The following is a 20,533-nucleotide window of genomic DNA, read 5'->3' as shown; positions in this document are numbered from 1 at the left end:
AAAGAGCAGTACTGAGGACTGGGGCGGGTACCACTAATTAAAGCAGACAGTGATCCCTGCCCTCGAAGAGCTTACATTTTAGTGAGAAAAGCATAAATAATAAAAGTGACAGGGGAATTCCCTGGCTGTCCAGTGGTTAGGACTCTGTGCTTCCACTGCAGGGAGTGCGTGAGAGTTCGATCCCTGGTGGGGGAAGGAAGATCCTTCATGCCACGTGGTGCAGCCAAAAAAAAACAAAGTGACAGACCTATAAAATCAATAGGTATTTTTATTAATTCAGTTAAGCAAATGATGGTTGAGTGAAAAACTTACCAAATCACTTGTTCAACTACATTTGCTTTATCAACTTGACCTAATAATCTAATGAAATACAGTTTAAGAGGCAGAAATCTATTTATATGTATACATTTATCCTTCTCAGTATATTTTGTATTGATACAGGTCTATCATAGAACTTACTTTACTGTATGCAGCCCCACTTTTTCAGGGGGAGGGATGGGCTTCTTATTTATACTATAAATGATAACCCCTGGCCCTAATCCCTTCCCCCACCTCTCTTTCACACCATCTTCCCAGCAAGAAATGTTTATTGGGCCCCTGCATAGGGCCAAGAATCATTCTAAGCTCTGTTAATAAGAAGATACATTTGAAAAATTCTCCACACAGGTAATTCGTGCTCCAGTGGGGAAGGCAAAGCATGTAGTTAGAATAGAAAGCTATTCAGTGAAAGTGGAGGTGAGTACCTGATGACCAGAGCTACGACTAATTATGCTTACAAGTGTGGAGGTGAGGAAGGCAAGAAGTCATTGACACTGACAGTCCTGTATCATTTTGAAGGAAGAATCTAGTTTCCTGAGGTGTGCAGGTACAATAATTTAAGCCATTAAAGCATATTTAGAATGTTCACTAGTTTCTGTGAAGTTGAGATCTGTTGTCAGAGATGTTAATATATGTTGATCTGCCTTCAATAAGAGCTATAGAGGATGAAAAATATAGACAGTATAGGCATATGCTAATTTCTGCCAATAGAGGGAACATCTAGTGTAACTCAATGTCTTATATAAGACTGAAGATATCCTTATAGTTAGACAATAATTAAAGATGAGATTGAAAAATCACCAGGATGGGATGTGTTTATGTTTCCCAATTATAGGTATCAAATTTGACCTCTCTAATAAACACTGCTTTTTGTTTGAGAGAGGTGACTGTTAAAACACCTGCTCACCCTTCCTTAAAAACGCAGAGGAGGATCAGAGGGCCTAGATATCCCCTGTATTTATTGCTCTATAATGAGGATAAACTATTCTTAAAGATGCAGGATTTTTTTTATAACCCATCAACCCTCTGACAGTTCCTTGTCCACTTGTGATCCTAAGTCCTGACACCCTGACAGTTCCTTGTCCACTTGTGATCCTAAGTCCTATTCCAAACCTTCAGTTGAAAAAAGGAAAGCAAGGGAGTAAAGACAAAAAGGAATAATCTAAAGAACTGGCAAGGGGGCTTTGCTACTTTGGTCCTTTTAGAAAGAGCTGAGGTGGATGAGGGGAGCCCGAATGTGAGCCAGCCAGTTTGGGGCTGTTTGTTGATATCTTAGAATACAAAGCATTTGTGCTGTAAAACAACTAATTTAAGTGACTTGATTTTTTTTATTGTTATGTAATTTTTCCATTTTTTTCCTTGAAATTTCTTCTAGAAAAAAAATGTGAAATTTTATGGTAAGTGAAGGGGAAAAGGGATTTATTTAGGCTTGGTTATATCATCTTCTAGCCATTCCCCTTATTCCCTCCAAAGAAAAGAGTACTGCTGTGGGAGAGTGTGAAAAATGATATTCTATCTCCCTTCATATGTCACAGGAGCCAAGTAGCTCTTTCTAAACTAATGAAGATGAGCAGGAGTCTGTGTTCTCTGAAAACATATCTGGGACAATCGTGATGTCCAGCTGTTGTTTCCAATACTGGTTACTGACTTCTGGTAAAGGACATATTATAAGGCCGTAGATTGAAAAGGAAGTTGAACTTAGTGTTCTCACCATGACTTGTGCACCACTGTGGACCTTTAAGAAAGCAAGAAGGAAGAAGCACTTCTAAGTTGAGGCACTCAGGTACAGCAATGAGTAAAATATTTAATCAGGGGAAAATACCTTTTTATTTTAATGGATTCTTTTCAATCCTCTTGATTTAACATCTAAGGAGTCTTCCAGTGTACTGTCCATTTCACTTAGATGCTCCTGAATAGCTGTGGCCACTTCACTGGGGATAAACTTTAAGCCACTGATAGCACCAAACACCTGAAAAGTGGTGACAAAATGGCACATGTTAACTTACCACACTTCAAAGAAATATTTAGGCAGAATGAGCAAAACCTGTGATTTTTCCCCTGAAAAAAAATTACAGCTTGGAAATGCCCTGAAATGCCATTATAGTTAACCTAATTCCACATTTTAATAGGAGTTTTCAATTTAGGTTTTATGGTTTGGTTCCATTTCTTTCTTCTTCTTTTTTTACATCTTTATTGGAGTATAATTGCTTTACAATGGTGTGTTAGTTTCTGCTGTATAACAAAGTGAATCAGCTATACGTGTACATATATCTCCCATTTCTTTCTGACTTTAACAATAATTTAATAATACACCAAAAATATAAATAAGCATTTGTATAATATTTAGTAATACAGAACACAGAGTCATAATTAGCAATTTAAACACATGTGAAAAGTGAATTATCCTAATCTTACAGAAACCAAAAAATGTCAAACCAAGATACAAGACTGGGATTTTCTTTTTTGCATTTAATAACTTTTGTGTGATGAAATGGATAGAAAACAAAAATATCAGGGGAAAACACAGGACAGCATTCCTTTTAGAAGGAACTCATTGTCCCAAGAGAAGCTTTCTGTATATACAAGACTAATTATCTTTGAGCACAACTAGCAACTATACCAACATCCTGTCTCACTTGTCACACAAAGTTTGGGTTTATTTTGGGCTGTTTATAAGAATCATCAATTTCACTGACTTCATCTGGCTCTCCTACATCTTGAAGGTATGTAACATTTCCAAGAATTCTGCTGAAGGACTGTTTTCCCCAGAACTTATAGTCTCTTGAACTGAAGGCCACCCCAACGAGAAAGGCAGGGACCCACATCTACATCTACGCTGGCAAACTGAATACATTTCTCTGGTAAGAAAGAAGACATCTACTGTAATTCCTACTTATGTGGGTTAATAAAAAACGTTTTGTGATTAAGCAGAAATAGATATTTGACATATACAACTAAATAATGTTGAGAAAAATAGCTATCTTTGGACACCTTGATTTCTCCTTTTGTTGAATCTTTCTTGTCAGGTTTTCTTAGAGTCCACTCCACCCACTGTTATCTAAAATTGTGTCGTACTTTTCCATTATTGCTTCCCTGTCATTCTTCTTCTTCTTTTATTTTTATTAGAGCTTTTTTTTTTTTTGGCTGTGCTGTGAAACTTGCAGGATCTTAGTTCCCCGACCAGGGATGGAACCCAGGCCCTGGCAGTAAGAGAGCTGAATCTTAACCACTGGACCGCCAGGGAATTCCCTCCCGGTCATTGTTCTTAGACATCTCTCTCTCTCTTTTTTTTTTTTTTTAATTTCATGATATATCTTTCTTTGCTTTTCTTAGTATATGATCTTTTTAAAACCTAAGTTTATTGGGAAACATTCTATACTGCAACAGCATTTATTCAGTCTTCTTTCTTATCAAGACTATCTAAAAGTGTAACTCAGAGTTGCAATTCTAGAGCTTTGTCCATGCCTCTTGTGATACCTTACCATTTAGATCCTCATGTGGTGGAGCATGCCAACTGTTCTTGAAATTTCTGAAATGTACCTTCCTAATATCAAGTGGGGTGGCATTCAGCCTTCATCAGAATTAAGAATTCCAGAATGACAAAGTCACTTTCCCCTAAGTGTCCTGCCATTCACAATCTTTCTTTGTTATTGAGAATTTGAATCAGAATAACAACTTCCATCGCCACTTTACCCTCTAGGAAATGGATTATTGGGATGTTTCCTTACTCAGTAGTATGTCTTTATTAACAGGAATTCTTTAAAATGTCCGTATGGTGTGAGCAAGAAGGGACATGAGAGCAGGAGTGGTTTGATTTGCTCAGGATTCTAGGAACTTCCCCAGTTATCATCTGGACTAATTATCTGGAAGCATTTCTTTACCCTGATGCACAGGACCATGTACTAACAGCATGTAGCCTTCTGGGATGTACTGGTTTTTTAAAATAGCTCCTAAATTTTAAACTGTTCCCCTTGCCCCCATCACAGCTGCCACCATAATGTATCAAAAATATACTTGTATAAAATGATCTGTACTTCTATATGAATATACATCAAATTAACAAATATACTTCAGCTTGAAAGGTTTGGGAAAGAGGGAATAAAAATATAACTAGCCTTAATCATAATCACTAATGACACTTACTTGTCACTTCTTAGTTAATTGTTGTGCAAGACGGTTCACTTTCCAATTACTCTATCTGTTTAGAGTCACATATTTCAAGTGATTTGTGCTAGAAGAATAAGCTCATAATATTATAATCATACTTATTTTATGAGTTTCACTGATTACTGGGAATAAACGTTGCTAGGAAGTAAATATTGCAAACAACTAAAATCTCACAATAAGCTTGTATTTAAATGTGCCGTGCTTTGAAAATAAAACACAACCTAGTCTTGCAGCATTTTTCAAAGGCAGAAAATGACAGTGAACTACGATATCCATGTGACCTCATATTTCAAACCTAACACTATCTTTTTAAGTTACAGAGAGCATAGTTTGTTTAGCTATAGCCAAAAAGATTATCAAAATGTTGGGCAAACTTCCCATTCACTGCAGTGGTGGCTTTCTGTTTGTCCTCCTTTTCTGGAGGGCAATTTGGAGATATATATTTATGTGTATAAGAAATATGCTCATAAATATCTATCCTTTTAAATTCTCAGATTCTTTGGCCTAGTAATTCCACTGTCAGAATCTAGCTTCAAGAAATAATAAGGAACATCAATGAAAATGGCCAAGAAAGAAACTCCAAAGTTTACCCACTCATAAAAGAAATTTTAAAAATGGTAAAAAAAAAAAAAAATCCTCTCACAATCAACTTTTTTGGGGGAAAACTAGGTCTGGCACACTATGTGGATGAGGCAAAAACCACCGTGAACTTGGTTAGCCACTCATGTCCCCACCAGCGCAGTGTTACAGATGTATGAATGTGAACGAATAGAGTGCAAGCTTGGGACGTCTCTGTGGCTATCGCTAGGCACTGTGACCAGCAAAGGATTTCTGCAGAGACAGGCAAGGGTCTTTCTGGCTGTGTGGATGTATGGAGCTGGTGGTGAACAGAAACACCCATGGACATGGAGTCAACATATGTGAGCTCTTTCTGCCTTGTGCTTGAAGCAGGACTGGACTTCTTTGGTATAAAGAAGTCCCTGGATTTCTTAGAAATTGTGTTAAAACAGGCCTTAAGAAAGAGATAGCTAATTGACTGCTAATAAGGGTAGATATACCCTCAAGTGTCTATTTAGAAAAATGGAGTTGACTTTATTTGCAATCTATCTGGTAGAATGGGTCATACGCAGCTCCCCAAAACACACATTGATAAGGTTTTTCTTTTTTTGTTCTTATAGAATGTTTTCTCCCTCTAAGTTCAAAATTACCTTATTTTTTTGTTTCTTTATTTTTAAAGTATATCTTTATTACAAATACTTCCCAAGCTAACAGATTATTTTTATTTTTTTACATCTTTATTGGAGTATAATTGCTTTACAATGGTGTGTTAGTTTCTGCTGTATAACAAGGTGAATCAGTTATACATATACATATGTCTCCATACCCCCTCCCTCTTGCATCTGCCTCCCTCCCACCCTCCCTATCCCACCCCCATTGATAAGGTTTTAGTGAGAGGCCATTATAAAAATGGTAAGGAGGCTGAGGAGGAGGAATGATAAAACAGATACAACATTCGGACAGATTTTGTTTTAATTTGCCAACTTAACAGCGGACTCACGTATGCATAGCACTAATTCACTGACAGCAATATTTTGAGGCCTAGTTAAACTCATTATGGCTCCATAGCGAAATAAATTTTTCCTTCAACAGAATTCAGATCTCTGTACCTGAACTACAGGAATCCAAACTATGGGTAAAGAGTCTTAAAATTAGATTACAATTGTAGATTTCAAATATATATATATATATATATATATAACTAGAAACAATATGACAGAGTAAATAATAGGTTGAATCAGCATTATTTTAGAGAAAGGAAGTTTTGCATTTTGAAAAAGTAGAGCACGGATGTTAATTTCCTGAAACAGTTAAATAAGGGCTGACATTTGGATGAATTCTCTGGGATTTAGTGATGATGGTGTATTAGCAGTGGTGGCCATGTTGATCACCACTGCTGTGAAAATAATAAGCCAAAGTATGCAGTCCTTTCATTTTTGTAAAAGTATACTTTACTTGGTTGTTAAATAAAGAATATTCAATGTTCTTAAGATTAAATATCTGAATATTGCTTCTGAAGGAGCAGCTGTCACCTTAAATCTAAAGTCTAGTTTGTTTACTGGCTGCATTTTATATCCTTTTGAAAATGACACAAAATGGCAATGAAATCATCGTTAAGTATTCTACAGGGGAATATAAACGCCCGTTGGTTACAGTGCATGTATCTTTATACATAATTCCAGTTTATTTTCCCTGGAACTATGTTAAATATGTAAAAAGCCATTTCTCATAAAGGTAAAAACGCTAGATGTTTCTGAGTTGTAATTTAGCATCAGTGTCAAGATTGTTTCAGAAAATAAGCTAGTGTTACTCTTTCATGCCTTTTAAGTGTCACTCGGCATACTATATGTGATTTTGCACATAAAATAAACTTATATGCTTTTATGTCAATGTTTTATTAAATGTAAATGTGATTAAAATAATTTATAGGATACAAATATGTAAAAATAATTGACACTAAGCAACTGTTTTTTACATTGTTTAATCATATTATTATTAAATAATTATTTCAGGTCATTATAGAAGAACTTGTTCCATAAACTGAAAAGTAAAAAACTACTTCTCTATCTATGGATTCTTAGAAGAAATCAATTCATTTCTAGATAGTTCTTAATATTGATACAATTACAAAATGCACCAAAATATTTTCATGATATTTCTGTACATAAATAGAAGGAAAAATCATTATGTTTAGGATTTTGTGGCTTATTTTGCTTTGTTCACGAGTGAATTATCTTTGACTTTTTAAGAAATCAGTGTTAGGCAGCCTTGTCAAATGGAATCAAGATAAAAATCACTGATGAGTAGTATCATGGCATATTCTGAAATGCTCAAGTACTGACTGTTGGATGAATGGCTTTAAAATATATTTCAAATAAAAGGTACAAACTTCCACTTATAAGATAAATAAATACTAGAGAGAAAATGTAGAGCACGATGACTGTAGTTAACACTGCTGTGTGACATATAAGAAAGTTGTTAAGAGAGTAGATCCTAAGAGCTCTCATCACAAAGAGAATTTTGTTATTTTCATTTTGTTGTATCTGTATGAGATGATGAACATTGAACCTATTACGTTAATCATTTCACAATACATGTAAATCAAACCACAATGTTTTTATACCTTAAGTTTATGCAGTGATGTATGTCAATCATTCCTTAATAAAGCTGGGAAAAAATAGATATATTTATAATGCAAAAAACTCAAAAATTTTCCTAGTTTATAGTAACTTAAGATTAAGAAATAAAAAGAAGCATAAAAATATTTTTCACATTTAGAGGGTCACCTTTCAAGTTATGATTTCCAAATTCCAATTCAATAAGAAAAAAATATACAGAAGTAAAAGTGAACATATTTTTACTCAACGTAAAACATTCATTCTTTATTGACCGTGCAATAAAGATTTAATTTTTCACCTCTATAATTTTTATATTAGATATTTAACCATATGTTTCAGTTAGTATGTCAAGGCTTATTTTTTAAACTGCTTCTTTATACTTAATATACCTTTGAAAACATTTCCTATGACTTAGAATCCCAAGAAATTTTTCTTCTCCAATATATCCTATGAATATGTATTATTTCTGATAGACATATAAATGCAATAATAGAACAAATCTTTTCTACAACTTTCATAAGTTCAATTATTTGGAGAGTCAAAGGAAATCTAAGATGCTGAAAATTATTTTATGAGTAAATATTTTCAAAAATATGTATGTGATTATTGTTTTTCTTATATATGCAAATAAAAAAATATGGTCTATTAAAACAGGAACTACCAATGAATAATTGTCTCAAATTATGAGTACAAATGAAGTATGGAGAAATTTAATATTTACAAGATTGAACAAAATAAGTTATTTTAGAAAAGACCTGCAGTAACTCTAAAATGTTTTTTAAAATCACATCTTAATATGTAATAAGTACCATCAAAGTAGTTCTTCATGATTTTCTAAAGAAACCAAACATAGTTTTACTAAAATTAATTTAGTCACTAACAGTTATTTTTTGACCCATGAAAATAGGTCAAATAATAAAATAGCTTTTTAGAAGTAAATAGCACATTTTCTGAAAATGTGTCTGAAATCTGTTGTATTTATTCTAAAATTATAGTGTGCTAATTTTTTTAAAAACTATGCTATTTTCCTCTTACAGATTACCAATTATATATATAAATAATAAAGTAAGCCTGCCGTGAGAACCATCTAGCTTAGTTTTGTGAAAGGCAAACCATGTCATAGCAAGTCACACTGACCTAATTATTATAGACAAATAAAATCACTTATTTTGACACATACATAAGGGAATAATAACTTTGTCAAGTAATTTTTAAATAAAGATAAATCCCTGTATATACTTAATATATATTTAAATGATTAGTAAATGTGTCTATTTTAAGGCTTTTCATGGTAGTATATAGGAGAATGTTTTATAAGTGCCATTATATTCTAATATTAGCCTGAAAATTGAATTCTTCTTTGCTTTTGCATTCTGTTTTTTTATAATATGTTGTTTAAAATGGGGTCTATGTTTTAGATACAACAGAATGATGTCCCTCTACAGTTTACTGCAACAGTCAATCATTCTTCGGGAAAAGAGGTGGCAAAATAATATCAGGAACTTAGTTTTTAAAAATCAATTGAAGTGACAGCTGTTAAGTTTGAATTTGAAAACCAAAAATAAAAGACAATCCTGTCCTTGACATTTTTAGCAATATTTTATGCAAAGCCATAAGTACTGCTATTACTGCTTCATGTTAATGTATATTTTCAATAGTGTCATGTAGGCAATTGTGCCCCAAATGTGCCCCAAAGATTTACTGCACCTTCTCATGCAGGTGTTGTGCACAAAATATAAAGTTTTCTACACTTGGGAAATGAAAACGGAACTTTCTTCTATTTGCAAAAATGAGTTAATTTTAATATTTTCTTCAGGCCAGTGTAAAACTACGCACAATGAGAAACACAGGGATGGCTTTGCCCCTTCCCATGAACAATGACTTTCAGCAAATGGAAAAACTGGATGGAGGAATTCCCAACAATTTACATGTTTAATGAATAACTTCTGTAGACCCGGAGTTTTCAGTATTTTCCTATTGATTTCCCTTCCACATTTTTGTGTATTTCTCTCTCTCAAACACACACACTGCAAATTAGTCATTGTAACAGATGGATATGGGAATTTCCAATAACAATAAATAGTCTTTTCTGGAAGATGTTACAATAGGAGAGTTAAAACTGAAAACTCTCAGTTATTTGTATTCTGTTTTGCCGTGCAAGTCATTAATTCAAGGACAGAATACGATTCTTCCCTCCATTTACTCAAAGCTTCATGCAGGCTTGCAAGATAAAGCTTCCTCTGCTGACTTCTCGCTGAGGGTCATACAAGTGAGGGTCAGCCCCTCTGCACCTGCTCTTCCCAACCGTGGTCACTCAATTCCATGAGTGGGAGAAGGATCCAGAGTTGAGTCAAACCCACCTAATCATAAACTGTGGTTCCGAGTTTTGTTTTCACCTTTCTTCTCCTGCTGCTTTTTCTATCAGCAGAGCACTTAATAAAACCACTAATTGGTTAATCTGTTATTTAGGCAAGTATTAATATTCTCACTTTGCAGACAAGGAATCAGGCCTCCTGCTGTGTATCTCCTGGCCCTGGGTAAGGAGCTCTTCAGATGGGAGATTCAAAGTAGGTGAGCCCGTCCTCCTGAGGCTGAGAGATTCGCCGGAAGCCGCTCGGCAGGGCCTCACAGAGCCTCTGTTAGATCGCTGAGCTCCTGACTCCCATTCCTCTGCTCAGACCACCAGGCGACACCGCCTCTAATGACAGAGAAACCTTTTTCCCATTCCGCCCCAACGAATGCTCCAAGGGCTTTCTTAATTGCGATGGATACCCTGGGATCGGGAAGCTTATTTGTGATTTGATGAGTCTGCACCAGTCTTGCCTGGGTTTCTAGGTTTTGTGGCACTAAAAACTTTAGAATAACTTTGTACTTACAAAAAAAAAAAAAAAAAAACCTCAAGCTACGGAATGGAGACAAAGAATTACAGGTACGCACTACTGTATATAAAATAGATAACCAACAAGGACCTACTGTACAGCACAGGGAAAAATAGATAACCAACAAGGACCTACTGTACAGCACAGGGATATTTTGTAATAACCTATATGGGAAAAGAATCTGAAAAAGAATAGATATGTGTATGTATATATATATAACTGAATCACTGCTGTACATGAAATTAACACGATATACTGTAAATCAACTATACTTCAATATAAAGTTAATTCATGAATTAATTTAAAAAGTATTCCTCTGCGGAGAGTCCATGGCATTGCCCAGCCTCAGAGGGGTTGACAAAAAGATAATTCAAGAGAGGCCTTCACCTCCTGACAGACCAATGACCATCTTGGACAAGCGTGGAGGGAATTTTATTTTTTAAGTTAAATACGTAGGACACTCTAAGATCTGTGTCATCTTGGTCACGGGCCCAGATGAAAAAAAAGTGGTGAACATAAATCCGTAGGAAAGATAGTTTGTAATAATATAACTTCTATTTCAATCTGATGGAATCTGACCTTTTCAGTGCAGAGATCATACTGTTCCAAAAACCATGGCTTTTCACAAAAAAATGAAAAACGTGAAGATAACGTGCTTCAAAACTCAAATTGCTAAGGTTTTCTTGAGAAAAAAAAAAGAAAGAAAAGGTTAACACGTGACCTATCTTTCATATCAGAATTAGGAGAGACTTAGAAATCACTGTCGTCACAAGCTGGAGCTGTGTTAGATGCAGAAGGAGCTCAGAACACTAGGTACTCTATTTTACAACCACCATAAAACCTCTGAGAATAGAGTTCAGGTTATAAAGGTGAAGCAAAATTTCACCCATTTTTGTTTCATGTTTATTGCCAGATATAATTTGTAAATATTAAATTAGGTCTAGAGGCAGCTACCTGTTTCTTCCCCTATCAGAATAGCCCATCAAAATACAGCATGGATCTTACAGGTATCTCTAGATGGATCTGAGTCATTTCCTAAGCATAGGTGCCCTCAATTCGCATAATATGGGTGTTAGTGGAAAAGGTCTCATGGCGCATAATTAACCATCAAGTAGCAAAATTTGGCATCCAGAAATTCAATGCAAATTAATAGATTTTCTTGAGCAACAGCTTTGTGCCTAGTACAGAGATAGGGGCTTCAAAGGTAGGAGTTAACTCTAATCCAAGTAGGTGACTACTTAGAAACTACAATTTTCAAAGTTTAATAGATGTTTCTTCAGTCCAGAAAGTATAATCTATCTAGGTGCTGTTGTTGGAAATTTCTTTACCATGCATACATCTTTGGGAAAGATAATACATGAATTTCACTTCTCACTGAAGCTGCAAAAGACCAGTCTCAAATCCATTCCAATTTCAGGTTTTATAGCTCAGAAAGCCAGTGATAGATCAGACTGTGCCCGTTAGGGGTCAGGAGAGATATAAAAGAAAGTAGGAAGATTGTTGAATAGGCTGAAAGAAAACCTGCCTAGTCTTCAATATGCTCTGGGACTGGTATGATTTGACGGTTCCTGTCCTCTGGGTCACACAGTTTAATACTGGAAGCAAGTTTAGAAAGGCTAACGAATAAAATCTAGTACTCCTAAAAAAGTGTCAGAGAAGGTGCAAAGAGGCGAGGTCCCTTCAAACTGGATTTCATAGAGGACAAAGCAGGTAACATAAAGCACAAAGAAATAAGTGGGTAGGCTTTAGACTCGGACTGCAGAAGGAGGGGACCCTGTGCCTTTGCTGAGAAAAGGGGGAATGCTGGTTTAGTATTTGTTAGCATCTCTGTTGGGAACAGGCTTAGAGGGGTCCAGACACACTTCCACCATCATATAAACCAACAGTGTGGAAAACACAGGCAACCAAAACCAGATGGGTCAATAACACCTCCTGCCCCACCTCTCAATCTTTCTAGAACCTACTTTATTTTATTTTTAGCATAATGTTACTGCGTTTGAAAAAAAAGTTGAATGAATTTAATTGTGCATGATCCACAATAGTTTGAACTGTTTATTGTGCCCTTTTTAAAAAGAACTAAAATACATTGCCAATGTTATCACATTCATCTGTCCCAAGTACCTGTGAGGCAGGTAGTATAAGTATTTATAACCCAGTTTTACAGATAAGGATATAGGCAGAGTTGTGGGAAATGGCTAAATCAAGGCCCTAGTGCACATACAGGAGTGAGTGAATTAAAGCCCTGATGATTGCTTTGCTGATGAGAACAGGTCACCTTGAACCTCAGCTTCCCAGTCGGACCCAAGGACTACAAGCTGCAAGATGTTTTGCAGCAGAAGGGCAGATATCCCTGGCATCCTGGCTTCTCCAGTTTGTTCAGCTCATGGTGTGCATACATATTTAAGCACACGCTTGTGTAAATTAAAAAAATTAAGCCCTGGCAGTTTTGTCCCACAAAGAGGTTTCTAAAGCAAATGTTGCCAAAGTCTGAAAAAGATCATACACAGAAGTGCCAATACCAGCCCGCGACCCAAGCCCACAAAGAATTATGTGGGATATAGTCCTCATGCACCTACCTGCTGCTTTGCTACAATATACACAATCCCCTCTTATATCAGGGGAAATGGAGGTGAAATGATGGGGACCCTTGTCTAGCACATCTCTGCTTCTCTGAGTAGAGAGCCCACGAGAATCACTCAAGTACCAAACTCCGTCATGGGCTGGGTTTGTAGAAAGAGGAAGCACCCTATCTGCAAGGCGGAGCTCTAAACAATTAAAAATTTCTTCAAGGTTATATTCAAAGGGACTTTTATGAAGACACACTTTCATCAACTTCATAACAGAAACAGCAATAGCTAAATTCCATAGAGAATGTGTGATGCGAACAGAAAGGTTCTTACTCTGCAAATTCTTAACAACGTAGTATTGTGCCACTGCAAAGTGAGTTTCATGCCACCAAGACCAGGGAATCGAATGTGATACGTATCTGAATTCTCCTTCTCCTCCATCCTTCATTCCCACCATAATGGCACCACTAGGGAGACTAAGGGAAATGACACTCTTTCTGACTTCATTATTCAACAGCAATTCTGATGCTAATGGCCACCTCAGGTTTCAACATGCCCTCAGAAGTTTGGATTCTGAGACTTTGAGGCAATGTAAGAGATGTTTTTTAACAAACTCAGCTCACCTAAAGACTTTGACATTCTAGGAGGAAACATGACTTCAGGATCTTTGCCAAATATTACTCTAAAAAGTTTTTAAAGATTTAGGGAATGGAGGCTTTCCTTTACTTTTTAAGATTTGTCTCATGGAAAAAATATGAAATTGCACCATCTCATTCATTTTGTGTGAGATCATCTAAGCAAAGAGCTGTGTACTTTCCTGTGGCATCGAAGTATCTATGGACTCAGATATTTCTTCTTCATCAATCTGCTGATGTTTCCAAATATTGACCGAGTCAAAGTTATTGCAGGCAGAAGAATCCTGAATTATTTCACATGATTTTTTTCCTGCCTTTCTTCCAATAGCTCAGAAACATTTTTTTTTCTTATGCGGTACTTTCGTTTCTTTAGGAAAACACTAAAATACATCTTCACGTCCTCTATGGTACTAGAAGCATCAGTTATGACATGTTTGCAAAGTAGTTTTGAAGCCTTTGAAATCAAGTATAAACGCACTCACATTCACGCACTACGACATACACAGCATTTGCATTAAAATATTTTCATATATACTCACCTCAACAATGGCACCACTAGGGAGCCTAAGAAAATGGTGGTACAGCTCTTGGAACCCACTGGGATAAGCAGTGTACACAGCTATATGAGAAGTAACATCTCCTGGACCAAGTGCAGACACAGAAGTTTCATTTTGCTGTTGGAGGTCACAGCTGGAGATGCTGGACTGGACGCCGCCATGGCTTTTCCAGATATAATCATACACTGCCACCTAGTGAGACACAGAGGCCCCCCACCCCCCCCAGCCCCAGAAAAGAAGAGAAAAAAATTAATTAACTTCTGGCAAGAGCATAACCAATTTTAAATGATTCTGCAATAAATCTGAAACTCTCTGCCATCTGCAGTGCCTGTACTCCATTCCATGCATATTTTTATGACATATATCTAAATAGTGAAGGAAGACAAATCCCCGGTGTGTGCTCCGAAAAGTTAATTCTACACAGATGAAGCTGTAATTGGCTCCCATATTAACCCAGAGTAGGAAGATCAAGCAGGCTGCGGCAATGACAGTGTTGATTAAAAAAAAAATGCTTACGAATGGTTTTATGAATGAGTGTTTGTGCTTTACCATCCAAAGTAAATCTTTGCTCTTTTTTGCTTCTTCGTGGTGTGCTAAGTGCTAAGTCTCTGGCAACACCAAAACAGGGGGCAAGATAAATTAAAGGTACATTTTACCGAAGTGCACAGGGCAGGATTTTTGCATACTTTATGTGTTTACCTGCTATTTTATCTTTGTGATGATTCCATTGTGTAATGCAACACACCTTGTGGGGACTTCAGTAACATTAATTGAAATATGAATGAGTTCAAAAAACACTGTTCTATTTTTGTCTAAAATATTGGCCATGAAAGATTAGATTATACCGCTGTAAAGATTTTTTTGAGGCTGATAAACCTTCTAGTCTCCAGATATCTTTGTTATCTTTTCCTGCAACTGCTGAGCTACAGAAATGCTTTCTAAAATTTTCAGTTTCCATATTCACATACTCCAATCATTTCAGAGGTAAGTAAAGGAAAGTATTCCATTGATTTTTTTCTTCACTGGCTCTTTCTGAGTCAGGAGGCATTTATCTATTGTGGCAGAGTCCATGTCAAACACATTCTCCAAAGTTAACTCCTTCTAAGATAATTTGCAAGTACGTTGAATCCTCAATAATACGGAAAGTTTAAATAATGTGATAGAAAGTTCTGGCCAATTATTATTTAATTCAGGTCTCTAATTGACAATAAACTCTCAAGATTCTAGCTAGTGATTTTTTTTCTTTGAAAATAAAAAGGTAAGATTAAAATCTGGATGAACAGGTAAAGAAGCGATACATGTCTTGAAATAGCTTGAATGAGAGAAAAGATTAAAGTTGGATACAATTAAAAACAGACATTTATTGAGGATCCGTTCTACGTTGGGTTTTGAGAAAATATAAACTTTGGGAACTAACAATCTACCAGGAATTCACAGTAAGAGATCGTCATACATTTAACTTAAAGCAAGTTTGATTGTGATGAGTGCACAGAAGCAACCTTACTGAGGAGACGAGGCTTGATTTGGGTCTCAAAACCTTAGTGGGATTTCAATAGGTATGAAAAGGGCCATGGGTGTGTCCAGCACTGAGATGCAAAAGTGCATGGTGGGCTCAAGGGCCAATGCACAGTCCAGTGGATTTGACTGAAGGAGAGGTGTGAGGACCAGGATGTGAGCCTAGAAACATCATTTGTACTGTGAAGATGCAGGATACTCTGCTAAGGTATTTGTAATGTAATCCATAAAGGGGAGAAGCTATTGGAGGTTTCTGGGCAGAAGACAGGTTTGATTTGACTTGTATTTTAGAGTAGTAGAGCTAAAGGCGAATGCCAGGTAGACCAGAGGATGACAGATTGGAGACCATCTCACCAAAAGTAGACGATGAGACCCTACATTTGAGCAGTGACAGTTGGACTAGAGACAGAGTCAATGATTTCTTTTTCTGAGATAGAATCATCAGAGTTTGGTTGCTAGCTAGATGTGAGCTTTGAGTGACAGAGATGCCTCAAAGGTGATAACAGGTGCAAGACCCCACTGGACAGGAATGCCACTGCAATGAGACCATAGCAAGCAGGCAGGACAGGTTTGAAGACAGCATTGACTACATCTAAAAGAAGAATTTATTAAGCTATGTCAAAACTGTGGGAGCAACGCTGGGGACATGAATCCATTTATATAATTAATTTTTAATCTGCATGATCGCCTGGTGAGGATGTTTAGCAACACCACAACATCCTCAGGTAAAATCAGGAGGTGGATGATGGCAGGCTGCTCCTTCGGGCCCCTCAAGAAGTCTGTGCTTGGAGCCAGGATCAGAACTGAAGGCTCCTGGCTGCACACGCAGCTCCAGCCCAGGTATTACACATGTCTCTGATGTCTCCCAGCCTTTGGATGTAAAAGGATAAACTTCAGGCAAAGCAGAGCAAAAGAAATGAGATGAGAATAAGCATACCATGTCCTGGAGAGCCATCGGGTTTCCGCTCATTCTACGAAGTGTTTGGTGGGGTGAAAGTTAGCTGGGAGCCTTGGTGGATGGGAGCCTCTCTGTCTTGGAAATTCAGTATAAAACAAGCCCATGTTGCACCCCTGGACAACACCTGCATGCTAAAGGACTATGAAGATGTCTACATTTTTCTGAAAAGGAGTAACTCTTGTTTTGGAAGATGATTCCTTTTAGAAGGTAAGTGACCTTGAAAACGTGGGCAGTAAACTATGCAGAGTAGATTTTTAGAAATAATTCTTATTTTCTTTGATATACATGTCCTTCTTCCTCTCCTTTTCAACCATCTCTAATCTGAGGAAAGAGAGGAGTGAATTGCCTTCTACCCAGAGACATCCTTGACTGACCAGGGTCTAGGAAGAAAAGGGGTGGGTAGACTAGAAAGTAAATCAGCATCATTGAGTGGCAGGTCTGAAGGTCGGCAGTTCACACACACACACACACGCATGCACGCACACGCGCACTTTCTGTTTGTTTATTTACGTTGCAACTCTGTCAGGTTGGTATTACTATTCCCATTTTATAGACAAGGAAACTGAGGCTCAGTACTGTTAAATAACTTGCCCAAAGACACAGTTATATGATTATATTATTTACTAATAAATAATCTTACTCCTCCCCCTCCGATTTCCCCACAAGCTTTTCTTACTCTCCTCCCTGGTGATTTAGGAACAAGAAATCAGAGTAGCTCCCTTGCCCCTTCCCTCTCATTTTTTTATATCCAGGCCATCCCTAGGAAGCACACACATCCTCTGCCAGTCCATAGTCAGGTTTTAACAAGAGCAGGCCTCTTCCGAGAGCGACTTTGCCTTCCAGCTCGTTCCTTATGGGGTGATGAGTTAAGCCCACTTGGCTGCTAATCTAATGACACATCGTCCAAACAGCTTTACTAGTCATAAGGCTGACATTTTTATTTCCTTTAGTCTGGTTCCTATGTTTACGTAATTTTTCTCAAATCACTCAGGTGGGGCAAAGAGGCATATATATCATAACAGCCCCTTGAGACCCCAAAAGTAATCAGGCAGCTCTGATATTTGAACCCAAATTGGTCTGACTCTAAAGCCAATGTACTTTTTTATTCTTTTAAAGATTTTTTGATGTGGACGATTTTTAAAGCCTTTATTGAATTTGTTACAATATTGTTTCTGTTTTATGTTTTGGTTTTTTGGCCCCAAGGCATGTGGGATCTTAGCTCCCCAACCAGGGATCAAACCCATACTCCCTGCATTGGAAAGTGAAGTCTTAACCACTGGACTGCCAAGCAAGTCCCAAAAGCCAATGTACTTTTGATTACACCACATGGTAGTGTGTTTGATCACATAGTACACTACTATCTTTGTGTGTTAGTGTGTGGCTGCAGAATGGGACTGTGTCTAAACATGACTCTAGAGGCTGAATTTTCCCTCTGTGAAGTGCTCATGTGAAAGAATCTATGGGAAGATTTTTCTGTCCTTGGTCTGTGCAGGAACATTGCAAGCATCCTTCTTGACTCAAAAGGGGTACAGTGTCATTTGTAATAGAAAACCAAAATAGAGGCCGCATCTAAATTACTGCAGCCATTTAGTTCTATTAATATCCCATGGAATGTTCTCAATCTTCTTTGAATTGGAGATTAACTAGAAAAAGTACTGATGTTTTTCTCCCTCTTTTTTTTTGGACCATAAAGTTCTAATACTAAGACAATTGTGGTCATTTCCAGAATTTCTAGCTAGCAGTCCTTAAGATAAGATAATCAAACACCTGTCCACAAGGCATGTGGACCAAGTTAAACCCTATTATTTGTGCTTTATGAGTACACACCTTTTGGAAAAGGAAAAGGAAGAGTGACCCATAAAACCTCACTAGAAATGGTTAAGAATCTGCACCAGATGTTCACCCTTAAGAGAATATTTTCAGTTACCTGCTGATCTAGGGAAGGTTCTCCCATTGGCCATGAACACATCCCACCCTCCGGGTAATTGCTTTGTATTCTGACTTACAACCAAAGACAGCCTGAAGCAATTGGGGATGCTTAGCTTTGAAACCTTCTTAAAATCCTCCCTAGGGTTAAGAAAGTAGGGCAAGGTAAAAAAAAAAAAAAAAAAAAAAAAGAAAGAAAGAAGCGGAACATGGATGTTTTATAACAGGAACTAAGCCTGAAGAGAGGTAGATCAGAGGGTGGACGCAGAGGTGAGATGTGATGAAGAAATCACTATTTGATTTTTCTTAAGTCCTTTGGCTCATTTCTAAATAATCTAAGTGGGTGGACATAATTGTCTGCAACCCTGTTCTGACTTTTAACTCTATTTCTTTAAAGCTAGTTGTTGAGTAACAAGCTCCTCAGCAAACTGGCCTGATATTTGATAACCAAGCTAAATGTTCACCTGTAAGATTTCCCGTTTAATTTTATTTCAGGCAATCTGCATAGAGGAAGGGAAAGTTTTGTTAAGGCAAATACTAGACAACCTAGACATTCTTGCCTAAAGTAGGTGAGAGATAAAAAGAAGGAAGCAGGGTGTGATTTTTCTAGAAAGTGCGTTTTCTAAAGATGCCTTTGTCTTCCATTTCCTAATGAGTAACGGTTAAACTATTTGGCAGCCTAACTAATATCCATGGAAAATTGGAGTTCACTAAGTATTTCTGCAAAATGATAGGCCAGTAGACGCTTACTGTGCCCTACAGAATCTGAAGTTAGCTCCACAAGTGAAGTCTCCTGTCATCTGAAATCTCTTTCATTAAACCAATCAAATATGTCCCTTCATTTCCATGAGAGCCCAGGGTAAGTTAACAAATCTTTTGAGACAAGTGAGTCGAGAGACTACATATGGGGCAAATCTGAGGAGCTTAGCTGACCTGGGTCTGGAGGCACAATAGCATAGAAGAACCCACCAAATGCCAGACCCGCAAACAGGAATTCTTAAATGAGATTCATCGTTCAGCAGAAAAACAAGTTAAGGGCGCTAATTCAATGGTAGTCAAACAGGCCGGAACAGGTTCAAATGCTGCATATTTCACAACAGAGCTTAATTAAATCAGGACTATGCGGCTCTTAACTGCATTATAATAGTTCAGCATAAAATTAGGTCTAATGTGAATGTCCTTATAGTGGATTTGTTTATGTTATTATAATTACACAGTGGTACATAGATTTACTGCATACATACATTTTTTAACAGCCCTTGGGTGGATTTCTTTTCTTTCCTCACTCGAATTTGCACTTTATTTCCAAGTGTGGAAAGTCTGCAAGGGGGAACCAGGGTCAGGAAATTAGGTCATACTGGGTGACCCAATTGGTCTCCTGTGTATCTGAAGCTCAGAACTCCAAATCAGTTGTGCCTTGATGATCGTGATTTTATTCACCAGCTCTTTAGGAGAGAACACGTCGTTAAAAAAACTGGGTCTCAGTAAAATGGGCATCTTACCCATAAATGCTGTGTTTTGTCTTAGAAAACAATGCCTTCCTTTAGAATTAATGAATGCAAATGTATGACTAAGATTGTGTCTGTAGTTCTACAATATCACCTATTTCAGTGTAAATTTTAAAAAAGTCAAAATTTCAAAGATTTGTGTCTAGTAAAAAATGGTAACTCCTCTCTCCAAGAAGGAAAAGACACAGCAGGAGTTGGTTTCCCAAATAGTAAAAATGGAGCCTCTTCCTTGACCTATCCATAGTTTCTACTTTTTGGACAAAGACATAGCTGGCTCACATAAGAATCTAACCTATGACCTTGACTTAGATATGAAAACCTTGGATA

At 37.0% G+C, this 20,533-nt stretch overlaps 1 protein-coding gene across 1 annotated transcript in view; it reads right to left on the bottom strand.

The window, feature by feature from the left end:
- Window positions 1-1,870: 1,870 nt before the first annotated feature.
- LOC309813177 (uncharacterized protein) overlaps window positions 1,871-20,533 on the bottom strand; it is a gene marked incomplete at its 3' end in the record, with an annotated part of 262,936 nt that continues 244,273 nt past the window's right edge. The window contains 3 exon segments of the mRNA XM_082637755.1: window positions 1,871-2,053; window positions 2,183-2,287; window positions 14,282-14,491. Coding sequence (XP_082493881.1) covers window positions 1,871-2,053; window positions 2,183-2,287; window positions 14,282-14,491 — 498 coding nt within the window.

The sequence above is a fragment of the Mesoplodon mirus genome (assembly GCF_964341445.2).
Source record: "Mesoplodon mirus genome assembly, chromosome: 12".
Taxonomy (NCBI): Eukaryota; Metazoa; Chordata; class Mammalia; order Artiodactyla; family Ziphiidae; genus Mesoplodon; species Mesoplodon mirus.
This window is presented reverse-complemented; position numbering and strand designations above follow the sequence as displayed.